Source organism: Trichosurus vulpecula, chromosome 3, assembly GCF_011100635.1.
Source record: "Trichosurus vulpecula isolate mTriVul1 chromosome 3, mTriVul1.pri, whole genome shotgun sequence".
NCBI classification, from domain to species: domain Eukaryota; kingdom Metazoa; phylum Chordata; class Mammalia; order Diprotodontia; family Phalangeridae; genus Trichosurus; species Trichosurus vulpecula.
In genome coordinates this window covers 285,427,465-285,444,667 of record NC_050575.1, presented here as the reverse complement: position 1 = coordinate 285,444,667, position 17,203 = coordinate 285,427,465, and the positions used below count along the sequence as shown (strand labels likewise).

General features: G+C 39.3%; 1 protein-coding gene across 2 annotated transcripts in view; it reads right to left on the bottom strand.

Annotated features, from left to right (window-relative positions):
* The window catches only part of ENTPD6 (ectonucleoside triphosphate diphosphohydrolase 6), a 46,867-nt gene extending 35,208 nt beyond the window's left edge, over positions 1-11,659 (bottom strand). The window contains exons 1-2 of one of the 2 annotated variants that reach the window (XM_036751841.1): positions 11,566-11,659; positions 25-346 (exon numbers count right to left, since the gene is read on the bottom strand). In XM_036751841.1, coding sequence (XP_036607736.1) covers positions 25-316 — 292 coding nt within the window. In that variant the 5' untranslated portion in view covers positions 317-346; positions 11,566-11,659. Of the gene's footprint in view, positions 1-24; positions 347-11,467 lie in introns of both variants that reach the window. The other variant, XM_036751843.1, reaches the window with a different exon arrangement.
* Between the last annotated feature and the right edge of the window lie 5,544 nt (positions 11,660-17,203).

Below are 17,203 nucleotides of genomic sequence, written 5' to 3'. Positions count from 1 at the left end.
GTGTTTTCATCATCTTGGTCATACCTTTTGCAGTCTGAGCAAACTGAAAGATGTGTATTCGGGTTCCAGTGCTTCCAGCATCAAACATAATTCCATAGAACACTGCACGATTAGCTGTCCCCAGTTTCTCATGGTCCTGTTGATTTTTTCTCATCCCCACAGCAGTCTCTGTTATGCTGAATATTCTTTGGGTAGCAAAGGCCCACCGCCATTTTACATATGCAACATATATGAAGAGACATACAAACAGTCCCAACGGATAAGCAATTTTTGATATCTTCATGTTTCCATGACCATTTCTCAACGTTTTTCTCATTTCTTTGGATATCAGAATTCTGTGTTACAACTGTAGGAAGGGAAAAGCAAGAGACATATTTTAGAATACATGTATTTTATTAAAATAAACATTTTATGTGTAAGCTTCATGTAGCCAAGGAATCAAATCTCAACCAGAAACTGTTTCAATGTTTTCTTTTCCTTGAACCAGTAACAAAACTTGAAACATTTTGAAGTTACTGTGAAGCCAACTGACCTCTGAAATGGTCTAAGTTTTAAAACTTCATTGCTGAATCTTAATAATAAGCAAAAATCTTCGTCAAAACTGATCTGCGATAACGGTCACTGACATGATTTTTTTTCTCTCTTTTATGTGTATAATTTTGAGTATCACTATAGTGATATTATTCTAATGTTTCTATTAATCTTTGTTAATATACTACTTTTTACAAAATTATGATTACTGTGTACAAATTATTTTATGTTCTTTTTTCACTTATTTCATATACATCTTTTCATGTAGTGATGACTTGGTTTCACATACTTGTTATTTTCCATAGCAACACAATATTCCATCATGTTTATATGCTGTAGTTTGCTTATTTGCTAGTTGCCACCCTGGGGCCTTTGGGCTGTTTGCAGTCTTTTAAATTCTAATTAGTTAGAATAAAAATATTTGAATGGTCCCTTCTTTTTGAATTATATCCTTGGAGCATATTCCCCCAAAATACAAAGGATGTGAATTATTTTATACTCTTTATTAACAGCATCATCAGATTGTTTTCCCACAGAATAAACCAAATTATAGTGCCACTAGCAATTTGTCTGTATATCTATTTCCCTGTATCCTTTCCAATGCTAGGTTTCACAATTATTTTTTTTTTCTGGCTGAATGTCCCTACAAGGGTACCTTAAAGCTATTTTGTTTTGTATTTCTTTAGTTACTAGAGATGATATATATACATATATATGTGTGTATATATATATATATATATATATATATGTGTGTGTGTGTGTGTATATATATATATGTGTGTGTGTGTGTGTGTGTACACGTATACACACACACACACACACACACACACTTGAAAATGTACTGTCTGGATTTTCCTCAGAGCACATGAGTAAAATCTTAATACTTCCCTTACATTTTTGTGCTGGTTCTTTATATGTTATGGATAGTAAGTTTCTGTTTGCTATGTTTTTCACACACTCTACATAGTAAGTGGTACATAAATATTTAATATATGTTTTTTCCTTTTTATTTCTTTCCTTTTGATCTTGTTACCTTTTGGCAAAAAGCTTATTATAATATAAAACAATGTACTGCTTTTTGATTCCCATATGGCTCCCTTGCTGTTTACTTAGGGCAGTCACTAAGCATTTATTAAGTGCCCATTATGTGCCAGGTATTTTGTTAAGTGTTGGGGATACAAAGAAAGGCAAAAAGCAATCCCTGCACTTAAGGAGATCACAATCTAAAGGATGGAGACAACATGCAAAGAACAATGCATAAACAGCACATATACGGGACAAACAGGAGATAATCAACAGAAGGCACTCATTTTTTTATAAGTTTATTTATTTTTAGTTTTAAACATTCACTTTCACAGGTTTTAAATATTCTCTTCCTCCTTTTCCTCCCCCCTCCCCAAGACGACATGCAATCTGATAGAGGCTCTACATATACATTCCTATTAAATACATTTTCAGATTAGTCATGTGGTACAGAAGAATTAGAATGGAGGAACCATGAGAAAGAAAAAAGCAAAACAAAGAAAGAAAATAATCTGCTTTGATCTGCATTCAGACTCCATAGTTCTTTTTCTGGATGTGGATGGCATTTTCCATCATGAGTCTTTTGGAATTGTTTTAGGTCCTTGCATTGCCAAGAAAGCTGTCTATCAAGGTCAGTTACTGCACACTGTGCTGTTACTATGTACAATATTCTCCTGATTCTGCTCACTTCACTCAGCATCAGTTCATATAAGTCTTCCCAAGTTTTTCTGAAGTCTGCCTGCTCATCATTTCTTATAGCACAACAGTATTCCATTACATTCATATACCACGACTTGTTCAGCTATTCCCCAATTGATGGGCACCCCTCAATTTCCAGTTCTTGGATGCGATTTTAGCTGAGACTTAAAAGAAGCCAGGAAGGAGACAGAGATGAAGAGGGAGAGAATTCTACGTATGGGGGATAGTCAGTGAAAAAGCAGAGTGAGGAGACAGAATATCTTGTTGAAGGAACAGCAATGAGCTCAGTATAGTCTGTAAAGTGACGTCTTCCCTCCTCCCAATGCATTTTATATCACAGAGTATACAGCCAGTCAGCAAGGTATAAGAAGACTGGAGAGGGAGAAGGGGCCAGGTTATGAAGGGCTATGAATGCCAAACAGCAGATTTTATATTTGATCCTGGAGGTGACAGAAAACCACTGGAGTTTACCGAACAGAGGAGTAACATGGTCAGATGTGCACTTTCAGAAAATCAGTATGACAGTGGAAGATGGTCTGGAATGGAGAGAAGCTTGACACAGGGAGATCGACTAGCAGCAGGCCACTGCTATAGTCTGGCATGAGGTGATGAGGGCCTGGACCAGGACGGTTGCAGTCAGAGGAAAGAAGGGGGTGTATAACGTTGCAAAGGTAGAATGGACAGAACTTGGAAACAGATCGGATATGAGAGAGTCAGAGTGAGGAGTTGAGCATAACACCTGGTCTATGAGCCTGGGTTACTGGGAAGATGGTACCCTCCACGGTAACAGGAAAATTAGGAAGAATGGAGATCTTGGGGCAAAAGGCAAAAGTTGAGTTTAGGACATGTTGAGTTTAACACGTCTACAGGATATCCAGTCTGACACGTCCAACAGGTAGTGGAAGATACAAGGCCTGAGGTTAGGAGAGAAGTTTGGGTTATATAAGTAGGTCTGCAAATCATTAGCACAAGAGATGATAACTTTAATCCATGAAAACTAATGGGATCATCAAGTAAAACAGTATAAAGGGAGAAAAGGAGAGGGCCCAGGACAGTGTTGGGAATACTCATGGTTAGCAGGGGTGACTTGGATGAAGATCTAGTACAGGAGACTGAAAAGAAGCAGAGCATACAGGTAAGAAGAGAACCAGGACAGGGTAGTGTCACAAAAACGTAGATAGTTGAGTGTACTGACAGAAAAAGAGCATTACTGACAATGTCAAAGGCTATCTTAACATAAGTCAAGAAGGATGAATATTGAGAGGCCATTAGGTTTGGCAATTAAGAGGTCACTGACAAGTTTGTAGAGAATAATTTCAGTGGGATGACAGGGTCAGAAGCTAGACTGTGGGGAATTAAGAGAGTGAGAAGAAACAAAGTGGAGGCACCAATTAGAGACAATTCTCAAGGAATTTAACCACAAAAGGGAGGAGATATATGGGATAATAGCTAGCAAAGAGGGATGGATCAAGTGAAGGATTTTTTTGAGGACGGAAGAGACCATTTTAATTCCTTGAAAACTCCATTAAATTCTAGTTGGGGCTAAAAATAATGTTACTTAAGAGCATTCCAGATGAAATAAATGATTTATTAAATTTATAGCACCTTCTCAAAGACAGAATAACTTCTGTAAATTCACTTATTTTGGTTATGGGAGTTTAATGACTGATTAAAGCAATGTCCAATTATTTAGTTATTATTCTAATGCTATTACAAAATGATTACAAATTACTTAGACCTGAAATAGGTTGAAGGGCCTGTAAGAACAGGAGATAATAAAACTAGTAACTGCAGCTTCAGAAGCATGGTATCTAGGCAGTTATAGGAAGCACTTTATAACCATTAAAGATTTCCAAAATTTAAATAGGTTAGCTGGTAGAGTGGTGGAACTTACTAAATATCTGCTGAATGAATGAATCGTAAGTTTGACAGATCACTACCACTGGGAGGGTTCAAATACAAAAGAGACCACAGAATCACAACATTTCGGAGTTAAAAGGTGCCTCTAGTCCAGCCTATATCCAACAGAGACTTGCTACTATGTCATCCAAGTGTTCACATAACCTTTGGCTGGAGATGTCCTGTGACGGGGAACCCACTACCTCCCAGAGGGAGCCCACTGCACTTTTAGATAGCTTTCACTGTTGAGTAGTTTTCTCTTCTATCAGGCCTAAGTGTCCCTTTTAGCTAATTCTACCAAATGCTCCTAGTTCTCTCCTCTCGGGGCAGAACAAGTCTACCTCCATTTCCATACAACAGCCTATCAAATACTTGAAGACTATAACCTCAAGCCCCCTTCCCATCACCCAAACCAGTATTCTAATTTCCAGGCTAAATTTAGGTTGCTTCATTCAGTTTTCTTTCATGTGGCATAAGGCTTTGTACCATTTTGGTTGCCCTCCCTCCTCTGAAGACCCACCAGAACGGAACACAATCCTTCAGATGTGGTCTGACCATGGCAGAGTATAGGAGGATAATCACTTCTTTATTCCTGGAATTGATTCCTCTCTTAATGTAGCTCCAGATTGCATTGATTTTTTGGGTTTATCACATTGCTGATTGCTAATGAACTTACACTCCATAAAACCCCCAGATCTCTACCAGACAAAAAGAAATTCAATCATGCCTTCCCTGTGCTGTATTCGTGAAGGTGATTTCTTGAAACTAAATGTAAGACTTCATATTTTCCTTTATCAAATGTCATTCTATCACGTTCAACCCAATGGCCTACTTTATCAAGATCTTTTTGAAAAGTGACTGCTACATGATCAACATGTTATATGCTCACTAGCTTTGGGTCACTTGCAAATTTTATGAACATGCTACTTATGCCATTATCCAAATCACTGATAAATGTTAAATATCACAGAGCTAAGCATAGATCCCTGAGGTGCTCCAATGGGGACCTCTGGGCCAAGGTTCAAAAGAACCATTCAAAACTACTCTGAGATTTATCATAGAATTAGTTCCAAATTATCTAATTTTACTATCACATAGTCCACATTTCCTCATCCTCTCCACAAGAATAGCATGAAATACTTTATTAAATGCTCCACTAAACTATCTATGGCATCCTCCTGGGTAAGTTTAGTAAAATCTGTAAGGAAAAGACATAGATTAGTTTGCCTGCTCTACAATCATTCCTACTTTAAATCATCACAAGGCTTTGAAAATCTGTACTAAAATTCTGCCAGTAAATAAAGTCAAATTTACTGGACTATAGGCAGCAGGTTCCATTCTCTTTACTTCTTTTTAAAATCAAGACATTTACCTTTCTCCAGTTCCACAGCACCTCTGCTGTTCTCCATGATCTTTACACTATCACCAATGGCTCAGATACTGCATTCACCCATTTTCAGAATCAGCAAATGTAGTTCACTTGGGCCAGATTAGATGAAGTCATCAAGTACAACTAAATACTTTCTTACTATTTGCTTACTTATCTTGGGGGTCAGCTCCCGAGGAGCTGTTTTTGTTTTGTATTTTCCAGTAAAAGATCATTCTTCTTGGCAGAAATAGCAGAAACAAAATAAGAATTGGGCAGATCTTTTCTCTGTTGTCTACTTGAAAACAATATTGTAGAGATTATTCTATCTGGTAGGGGACTGGCCTAGATGACCTTCAATCTTGAGACTTTAGAGTAAAAAAAATGCACATAAAATAAAATATAATCTACTCAAGAGCACAGACTATTTTTTTTTGTTTTCTTTATATCTCCAGTGCCTAGCACATTGGTTCTTACTAATATACAATGAATTGAGGGCAGAGATTATATCTTATAGTTCTTTGTATCCTTAGTGCTTCTTATGGGCTACTACCCTGGAAGAAGATGCCCAGTGGAACACTCCTGGTGGATGTGTACTTGGCCCTATGCTGTTCAACATTTTTATCACTGACTTGAATAAGGGCAGAGATGGCATGCACATCAAATTTGCAGATGATGCAATGCTGGGAGGGAGAGCTAACATAATGGATTAAATAGCCAGAATGCAAAGAAAAAATTTGATAGTGACAAATGTAAAGCTTTATACTTGGGCTCATAAAATCAGCTTCACAAGTACAAGATGAACAAAGGTAGAGAGCAGTTTGTATGAAAGTTCTTGGAGGGGGGTGGTTTATTAATGGACACCATGCTATTAATCAACGTATTATGGCAGCTAAGAAGGTGAATCCATTTTTTGGTTGCATTAGGAAAGGCAGAGTACTAGGAATAGGAATAGGAAGCGAAGATCTTGCTATACTCTGCTCTGGTCGGATCAAATCTAGAATATTATGTTCAGTTCTGGGCAGATTTTAGGAAATACATTGATAAGATGGAACATGTACAGAGGAAGCCAACTAGGATGGTAAAGGACCTTCTGTTTATGCCAGGAGAGGAATACTATTATTATTTGAAGGAATGGGGATATTAAGCCTGAAGAAGGCAGCACCCGAAACTTATCTTTATTTTGTCTTGTCCTGTCTTTTATCCGTATATAACAAAGAGTAAGGAGTGGAAACTGCGAAAGGGCAAATTTAGGCTTTATGAAAAATAAAGTTTTCTAACAATTAAAACTAGTCCAAGTGGAGAGAGATACCTCAGTAGGTAGAGGCTCTTTACCTTTAGGCCTTCAAGCAAAGGCTAGATGACCCATTGTTAGGGAAGCAGGGGCACCTTCTAGTTCAAGTACAGGTTGGACTACATGGAGGTTGAGGTTTCTCACAACTCTTTAGCGATTCTATTCAGTGAACATCTGATGCTAATGATGACTAAACAAGACTCTGCTAAGCTGAAACAACACACCACTAAAACATAACACACTAATTTTATAAAATGATTCTACAAGATATTTTACATAATAAAGTTAGTCTAGCATTCTTTATTGTTATTTGCCTAATCAAAAATCATTACTAACTCTAAACAAATGACTATTTTAATCAATAAATATTTGAGTACCTACATGCAAGATACTTTGGCAATATAAAGAAATATGTGACAAAGTCCTTAACCTTTTAGGAGCTTATAAACTACATGGGGCTATAATATATGCTAAAGATAATTACCACTACAGGCAGTATATGCTAAGTGCCATATAGGTAGTGTGGCCAGAAAGTGGTATACAACTCAGAAAAGGGAGTAATTACTTTCAATTTCAGAGAAGTATTCATCCCTGAAAGGATGGTAAGTAGATAAGATGGATCTAGAGGTAAAATGTGAGTTTGGTGAGAAAGGATAGGCAGGTAGAAAGGAGAGGTAAGGGAACTCCAGGTACAAAATTCAGAGAGGCAAGAAATCTCCAAGTATATTCAAGGGTAGGAAAGGAGACTATTTTAGCAGAAACTAAGGGTTCCTGTAGAGAAATAGTAATAGGCAGTCAAGGTGGGCCAGTCTCTAGAGTACCTTGAATGCAACCTAGTAAGTCTGGACTTTATCCTGTGGGCAATAATGTATGTCTGATAATTTTTGAATGGAGGAGTAACATGATGAAAAGGGTGTTTCATACAGCTTACTCTGGTTGTGAAAGATATGTTCAAAAAGATGGCTCAGGAGTAAGGAATGAGATGGGCCAGAGACTTATGGACCACACAGGATCTTCACAACTATGCATCATGAATAAATGACTTAGATAAAAGCACAGACAGAATGCTTATCAAGCTTGCAGTTGACTAGAAATGAGGAGGCAAGGTGCATGACAGGATTCAGAAATATCTTGATAAGCCAGATAGAATATTGGACTGAACTTAATAGGATGAAATATAATAGGCACAAATGTAAAGTCTTACCTTTCGGGTTCAACAAGCCAACCTCACAAATAACAAGCTGGGAAGGCATGGTTAGATAGCAATTTGTCTGTAAAAAGATCTGGTGGTTTGAATGGTCACTCATGTGACTTGGTACCCAAAAAAAAAAAGTCTTGGGCAGCATGAGAGGAAAAGCTTCTGAGAATAAGGCAGTGATTGTTGGCCCCAGTAAAATGCCACCTAGACTACTGTTAAGGCTGCCACAGTTTAAGAAGGACATTGATAAGCTGGAAAGTATCCAAAGGAGGGCATTTAGGGTGGTAAAGTCCATGTCATATGAGGACTGGATGAAGAAGATAGGAATGTTCAGCTTGGACAAGAGAAAACTTGATGGGGAATAGGAGAGATGTGTTCCAGTATAAAATCACTAATCAGACTCTCCCAAACCAATCATGGCAACCAGAAGACATGTTTGCTACTTTTGTAAGTGTTTATAAAGCCCAGCTAAAGGCCTATTTCATGTGGTCTTTTCTGTATAAATTCAGTTAAGTCCAGCTATTGTGATGTGTATGGTTACTTAGATGCAGTTAGATGGCACAATAAGTTAAGATATAACACTAGACCCCTAGTCAGGAAGTACAGAGTTCAAATCCAACCTCATATACTTACTAGGTATGTGATGTTAGACAAGTCGTTTAATCTCTGTTTCCCTCAGTTTCCTCAATTGTAAAATGGGTATAATAATACCTGTTTCAAGGATAAAATGAGATACTATTTATCAATCTCTTTGTAAACCTTAAAGTGCTATATGAATGCTAGCTGTCATTGTTATCACTCCAAAGCAATACTACTCATTATTTTCCAACATCCTCTTAATATTTTACAAATGTGTTTCTGTTCTAAACCAATATTGTTCTTTTTCTGCTGGAAGAAATAAGGTGTTTGATAATGAAAGTCACTTTTAGGATCTTCTTCCCATTGTAACAGTCTGTTTACATTGGTTAAACTTGTCTTCAAAACCATGGTAATCTGTATTGATGTCCTTTCCTTTATCCATTTTGAATTTCTGATATCAGTAACTTCTCTAAATAGGTCAGGTTAGAGTTGTCTTAACTGCATGCTTCATAATGAACCATAGTGACCATCTAATCCAACTCATACCTGAAAAGGAATCTCCACTATACCATATATATATACCATACCTAACGAGTGGTCATTTAGCCTCTTGAGAACTTTTTTTTGTTTGTGCCTTTCATAAAAGGTGAAATGAGGTTAATCAGAATTCACTAAAGTAAGTGAATTTTGAACCCAGTCTTAAAGAGTGATGGATATTGTTCTCCGGCCAACTTTCTAGGAATTAGGTTCCTAATAAATTTCCTGAAACATTAAACATTATTTGGCTTGAGAATAAACCTTCCACTACCCAACCCTACTCTATAAGTAGAAATAAGAAACAGCCTATCTGTTAACTAAGTATATAAGGATTTCTGTTAAAGAAAATGAAAGAGTTATGAAGAAAAATGACTATAATGTACACTGAAAACTTAGTAAACATGTTTGAAGTGTATTAAAAACATATGCCAAAAATCACTAGTAATTCTTTAACTCCCTTCATTGTGGCTTTTCCTCCCCTTTCCTCAAAACGTCCATTCTGGTATTATAGAAGACTAACAATTACAGGAAAATCTTACTTGACTAAAATACGATTCTTTGGCCCTACCTGCTATTTCAAATTCTTGGTAGGTTCAATGTGGAACACTCTTAGGATTTCTCAACCTACGGCACTGCTTGTTCACTTCTACCCAGTCTTCCATGAAAGCATAATGTGGAGAGGAAAAGACACTGAGTCCTTCTCAAATTATTCCTTTTGGGGAATGTGGAAAGGGAAATATTTCTTGATTTGTCATTATTTGAATGTTAAGGGATCAGGCCACAGTTTTTTTCTTTTTCATAATTTGCTATACTGGGAGCATATAATATTATCTATTATTAACAAGGAAGTCGCTCTCTGAACAAATTCAATTAATGAAATATTTATTAAATGCCTTATATGTGCAAGAACCTGGAAATAAAATGGTAAAAATCAGCATGTTCTTTGGCCTCAAAAAGCTACAATGGAATGGGGGAAGTGGGAAAGGGGACACAAGTATCATGCAGGGTGAAATGCGGTAAGTAAAAAGGAAAGGACCAGAGAGATCTTTCAGCTTCGGGATGGGAGTAAAGCCTTTATGAAGGTGGCATTTGAGATGGGTTTTGAAGTGGATTTTGATAGGCAGTGACATGGAAGTAGGTGTCCCAGGAATAGGAGGATGGATTCCAAGAATGCAGAGAGGAGGTAAAGGGCAGGTTACAATCTGGGAACTGAGAAGTCCAGTCTGGCAGGAACACAGTGTGCAAAAGAAGATTTAAAGCAGAAAAGCAGGCTACAGCCAGAACGTAGAGGGCCTCAAATATAATGTTGAGGAATTTATATTCTATATGCAACAGGGAGCCCCAAAAGAAGGGCAAATCCACAATTTGAAGAATTCACTCAAAACGTTTCATTTGCATAGCAGAACTCTCCAGCAGTGAATTCTTCTACGAGCACAGTACTTCTGCAGCAGGTAGCTACAGAAATTAATCAGTACAAACAACCCATAAAGCCCTGGGCCTATGTGGAGCAACAACCTCTTGTCCCATGCAGCCTCATCAGGGTAGGGCTCTGGGGTGGTTTGTGTACAAGAGGCGTGGGGGAAGCATACAGCCATTTTCCTGAAATGCTGGAGCCAAGCGGTCAGACACTACCCAGTGGAAAGCAAGTCTCTTGAGGGCAGGGGCTGTTTTTCATTTGCTTTTGTATCCCCTGGGCTTAGTCTAATACCTTGCACATGGCTGGATTTTAAAAAATGCTTGCTGAAACGGAAACAAATTGAGTTTCACACCGGCTCCAAACCAAATATTTTAAAGAGCACCTGCTACATGCCACAGGTTCTTGGGAGATACACAGACAAAACGAAAAACAGTCCTTGTAAAGGAGCTTGAACTTTGGAGTGTGGAGGTGGGGGGGTGCCAAGTGGACGGGACGCTGGCCTCGGAGTCAGGAAGACCCGAGTTCAAAACCTGCCTCAGAAGCTTACCAGCAGTGTTCTCTCTCCCCACCTCGGTTTCCCCATCTCTAAAATGGAGTTAATAAGAGCATTTTCCTCCCAGGATTGTGAGGACAAAGTCAAATCACTAAAGCGGTTTGCAAACATACACTAAATACATGTAAGCTATTATTACTACTGCCAGGCTTGGAGGGGCTGGGCTGGCTTTAAAGGCATGGGATGCATTCATTGGGTCGCACCTCCAGACAGCTCCAAGTGGAAGACCCAGGGACCGCGCCACTGGAGGGTCGGCCTCCTGCGGCCGATGGCCCCAAGGGGGCGCCACAAAGGTTTCCCAGGACTACCCGGGGCCGCGCGGCACGGGTTCAACTGAGGGGCCTCCGCTCCGTCCTCCCTCCCTCACTCACCCTCCGCCCGCCGGCCGCGCTCCCGGGGATACCCCCATCCAACGGCGAGGGCAACTCGCTCCTCCCCCAACTCGTGCTGCTCCGAGGCCCCGACTCACAGCGCTCAGCGTGGAGCCGCAGCTCACCAGCCTCGGTCCAGCTCTGGCTCCCGCTCCGAGCCCCGCCCCCAGCGGACTCGGCGTCAGGCGCCGTGGGAGGCGGAGCGTGCGAGGGAAACCACAAAGCCGCGGCCCAAGAGCGCAGGCGCGTGGCTCGTAGCGTCTCTCCCCCCCCCCCCCCCCCGCCGGTCTGCGGGGTCCCCAGAGTCGTGTATGCTAGCCAACCTGCTGCTCACTCTGCGTCTTTTCCGAGAGTCGTAGTGTAGTTATAAAGGGGGAGCCGACCTCGGAACCCTAGTCACCCCCACCTCCTCCGCGTACAAATAAGGAAACCGAGGCCAAGGGGAGTTGTGACTTGCCTAAGGTCACATGGGTTATTCCCACCCAGGCCCTCTGACTCCAAGTCCAGTTCATTTATCTATTGAAAAATGTAGAGCTGGAAGGGACGTTAGAGGTCAAAGCACCTCCTGGGACCTCTTTTGTTTTTCCTCAGCACCGCCCTGCTTGGCGATCTCAGCCCTAAGGGGCCGATTTTTATCCCTGCAGAAGATTTTCAGATCTTTGCACGCAATCCTAATCTCCCGAGTTCTCCTTCACAACTTCCTACCTTTCCAGATTTAAAAGTTTTCTCCTCTCAGTGAGAACTGTACGACCCAGTTAGGCTGACTTTACTTGTTATTTATTATTCCTTACACGGGACACTGCCTCTTGACTGTGCCCTTTTCACTGGCTGCCCTAAATACTTGTTGATAAAGGCATTGAAAGAGAGAGAGAGAGAGAGAGAGAGAGAGAGTGTGAGACGAAGACTGGAAGACAGCCGGTGAAAAGGGAAATGGTGTGTCCTCTGTGAGGAACAGCTAGGAGGCCAGTATGGATGGTAGAGTATGGAAGGGATTAATTGTAGAAAGACTGCAAAGGTGAGAAGGGGCCACGTGGTGAAACGTTTTAAAAACTGAACAGAGGGTTTTATACTTGAACCTGGAGGTGACTCAACTATCACTTCCTCCAATGAGCATTTGCTTGATTTATCCGGCCCAAACTGATCTCCCCATTCTGGGCCTTATGATGCTCATTTTGGCATTTTGGCATTTGGCATTTGGCATACAATGCTTTGCAATGTTCTGGACTGAATTTGGGAAAGCATAAGGTTTTTAATGCTCCCAACCTGTTCCTCAGCACAAAAATCCATCTCTTCAATGCACATATTCTCCCAGTGAAGCTGTATTACAACTCTTGGAATACCAAAATCTCCAAAGAATCAAAATAATGAAGAAGTTTGTGGAAAGTTGCCTGGTGAGCACATGTAGATTAAGTTTATTTCCAAAGATTACTTTTAACAAATAAGATAAACAGATAGAATTTTGCAGAATTAGGGTCCAAGCACAAGCACCCCAAGCACAAGCACCCCATCACATTTACTATGCAATGTTTGTATTTTTTTTTAACCATGGCCACCTAACTGCTATCTATGCTCATAATGTAGGCTGTTGTCTTTCCTAAGAGTGAAATGTTCCATCTACTTCACCAGGCTGTGTCCTGTATAACCTGAACATAGCTACAAGTATAGCAAGTGAATCTATTATTTTGCTAGTATAGGAAAAAACCAGGAAAGGAATCTCCCTCTACCCATACAAGTTGGTGCCATCATATATCTTGTACATAAATTTTTTTTTGTATATTATCTCCTTCATTAAATTGAGGGAGAGGGCAGCAACTATATTTTTGCTTTTATTTGTATCACTACCTGTTAGCACAGTGCCTGACACATATTAAACACTTAATAAAGGCCTGTTGGTTGACTGACTGAAAGGAGGAGTAGGATTTGTATGTACACAAAGGAAGGAGATGGAATTTCAGGCAGGGGGAAAAGCAAAATTTCAGGACATAGAAATTAGCATGATTCTCCCAAAGAACAGGAATGCAGGGTTTCTATTGGGATTAGAAGGTATTTGGATAGGCAATGCATAAATTGTAGAGGACTTTGAATGGTAAACTCTAGAGTTTTTATTTGATTCAATGGACAATGAGGGAAACACTGAAGGTTTTTGAACAAGGAAACAGCATGAAGAAAGAAGTGATTTATGATTTTTAATATGGTGACAAGGTGAAGCATAGAATGAATTAGATGCAGAAAGAAACTAGAATCAGGAAAACTAATTCCAAGGTTATTGCCGTAATTCAGTTAGGAAATGATGAAGCTTCCTTAAAATTGTTCTCTAACACATTCAAGTCATCATGACTTGGAAGTGGCCCTGAGTTCTTGAAGGCTATGCTAGGAGAACAAAATCTCTATCAGGTCTTGCCAAGATGGCAAGGCTTCAAATAGCAGCCCAACAACTGACCGTCATCCAAGGACCAGCTAAGCTCAGTTTAAAATGGCTAATTGCCAGAAGTTTAGCCATTATGGGGCATCTTTTATATTTTCTGGCCACAGAAACTCATACCATCCTATACTGAGGCAGGATAAGACCATGATGGAAAGAATCTCTAATTCTCTGGAAAAACTCTGATGAAACCATAGATCTTTTGATATACTTGAATCATAGAAGTAATGAAGGTATGGACCAGGCCTATAGATTAATTTATTTTAAGATATGAAGAGGACATTCTATGGTGTAGTAGAAAGGGTTGTGGCCCTGGATTTAGGGAACCTCGGTTTAAATTTTGCATCTTCTTCCTGTTACCTGTGTGACCTAAGGTGATTCCCTTAAACTCTGCCTACTTCGTTTCCTACATCTATGAAATGAGAGGAGTGGACTTTATGATCTCTAAGATTCCTTTTAGCTCTAAATCTATGATTTTACTTTTAAACTGCATGCAGTATAGGTTTTTATGTTCAAATAATACCTTATTAAAATGTTCAGCAGAGAAGAAAGCTGATACACTTAAGGATAAAAATACACATTCAGTATGCACCATGATGTCACCTTAACCAGGTTGGTCTCCCACTTCATCTCCCATGACTTTGGGGTAAACTATCTTCCTCTCCAGTCCCCACTGCCCATTCTATGCTCTTTGTACAACTCAACCCTATTCTTCTAATGTCTTGTTCCAACTCTGTCCATTCCTTCCACTGTCCCCTATGGAAAATTAACAAAATTACATAACTAACAAAACAATTTATTGTAGACCTCTTCCTCTAGTGCTCCTACTCTCTTTTGGCAGACACAGAGAGCTGCCTTCCTCCTGATATATCCTTGCTACCTTCTCTCATATAGCCTGACACACTAATTCTAGAGGGGAAATCAGAATACTTCTCAGTTGTCCCCCATTGTCATTTCCATACTTTCCCTCTGCCGTCATCACTCAGCATCACTTCTTACTTTGAGGTTCACTTATTAAAATTGTTCAGCCAATCCACAACCCTTGTGGCTGTTTTCTACCATAGGTCATGGTCCTTTTTTCAAGTAGTTCAATAACTTACTCATAGGTTTCCTCTGTACCTTACACTTTTATACTCTGTACCTTATATTCAAACCTTCTAACTTCCCAGTTTCTCAATCCACTTAACCCCTACAACCTATTCCTTAGCTATACATAGGGATGATCACATCCTTGATCTTACCATTCCCCACATTTTTTTCCACTTCCAGATCAAGATTTTGGAAATTTCTTTATCTGATCATCACCTACTATCATTACATCTCTCCCTATACCTTACGTCTTCTAAACCTTTTCTTTGTCCTCAACTTGACCTCTGATCCTTTCATCTCTCAGTACTCTTCCAGGTCATCACTCTTCTGTCTTTCCTCAATTCCAAATCCCCACTTGTTAGTTTACCAGTTCATTTCCACATAATCTCAACCAAACTCACAGGATAATCTTTTGATCCTCATTGCCTCTACTTTCTCTCCTCTCACTTCTCAACCCTTTGCAATCTAGCTTTAGAACTCATCATTCAAATGAAATTGTTCTCTCCAAAGCTACCAGTGATCTCTTAATTGCCAGATCTGATGACCTTTTTTTAAAATTGTTTTTACTTTATTTTTTATTTACTGAGTATCTTATTTTCCCCCAATTACATGTAAAAACAATTTTTAACATCCATTGTTAAAACTTTGAGTTCCAAATTCTCTCTCTTCCTTCCTCCTCCCACCTTGAGAAGGCAAGCAACTTAATATAGGTTTACATGTATAGTCATGCAGAACATATCCATAATGGTCAAGTTGTGAAAGAAAACAGAGGAAAAAAAACCTCAGGAAAATAAAGTAAAAAAAAAAAGTGTGCCTCAATCTATATTCAGGCATTCTGATGGCCTTTTCTTGCTTATTTTTCTTGACCTCTCTGCATCAGTTGACACTGTTACTACCTTTTTTTCCTGTATACTTTCTCCTCTATAGGTTTTCATGATTACTTTCTCAGTTTTCTTTTTACCTGACCAGTCTTCTTTGCAAAAGAAGTGCTTATCATACCCTGTATCTGTGAGTATACAGCAAGGTTCTATCCTTGACCCCCTTCTTTTCTTTCTCTACACTCCCTCAGTGACCTCATCAATCCACATAGGTCTAATGTTCTTTGTCTCTGTGTAGATTAATTATAGATCTACATATCCAATCCCAGTCTCTTTCCTGAGTTCCAGTACCATATCACTAACTACCTAATGGCAGTGGGATAACCTGGATATTCTAGAGTATCAAAAGCTCAACACACCCAAAACATAATTAATTGTCTTTTTCCCAAACCAGTCTCTTCCAACTTTCCCAGTTACTGTCAAAGGTACCACAATACCTCCAGTCACCCAGGTTCACAACCTTGACCTTGTATCCAACTATTCACTCTTCTTCAGAACCAAGTATCCAATCAGTTGCCAAATCTTGTCATTTCTACCTCTACAATCTCTCTCACACCCAACTCCTTCTCTCTACTCATAAATCTGCAACCCTAGTTCAGGCTCTCATTACCTCTCCTGGATTATTGCAATAGCTTCCTGATTGGTCCCCCTGCTCTCTATTCCAAACCGTCTACACAATTGCTAGAGGATTTTCCTAAAATTCAGGTCTGACCACGTCATCCCTCTACACAACAAATTCTAGTGGTTTTCTATTACTTCTAGAATAAATTATAATTTAATTACCCGTTGACAGATTGATTTGGCATTTAAAGTGCTTCACATTCTGACCCCAGCTTATCTTCCCAGCCTTGTTACACTGCCCTTGCCTTTATGAACACTATTTTATATCTAGACTCAATTTCTCTCTGTTCATCACACATGACAATCTGTCTCCTGTCTCTGTGCTGTTGCTCAATATAACATGTATAGAATGCACTCCCTTCTCACTACTTCCTTTTAGGACCCCCAATTCCTTCAATACTTAGCTCAAACTCTACTTTCTACATGAAGCCTTTTTTATTTGCTTGCTACTAGTCCCCCCTACCCTTTTACCCTATTTTGTATGAATAAGAGAATGAAAAATAATTTATGAAGCACTTATAATATGCTAGATGTTGTGTTAAGTGTTGGGCTGCAAATATTACAACATAACTCCCTCCCCTCAAGGATCTTACATTCTCTTTTTTACACATATATTTTATATATAAAACACATGTGTACATATGTGTATATATATACATATATGTATGTGACATACAAATATAGTCTGTATACATATATAGTGTGTATATGTGTGTGTATATATAT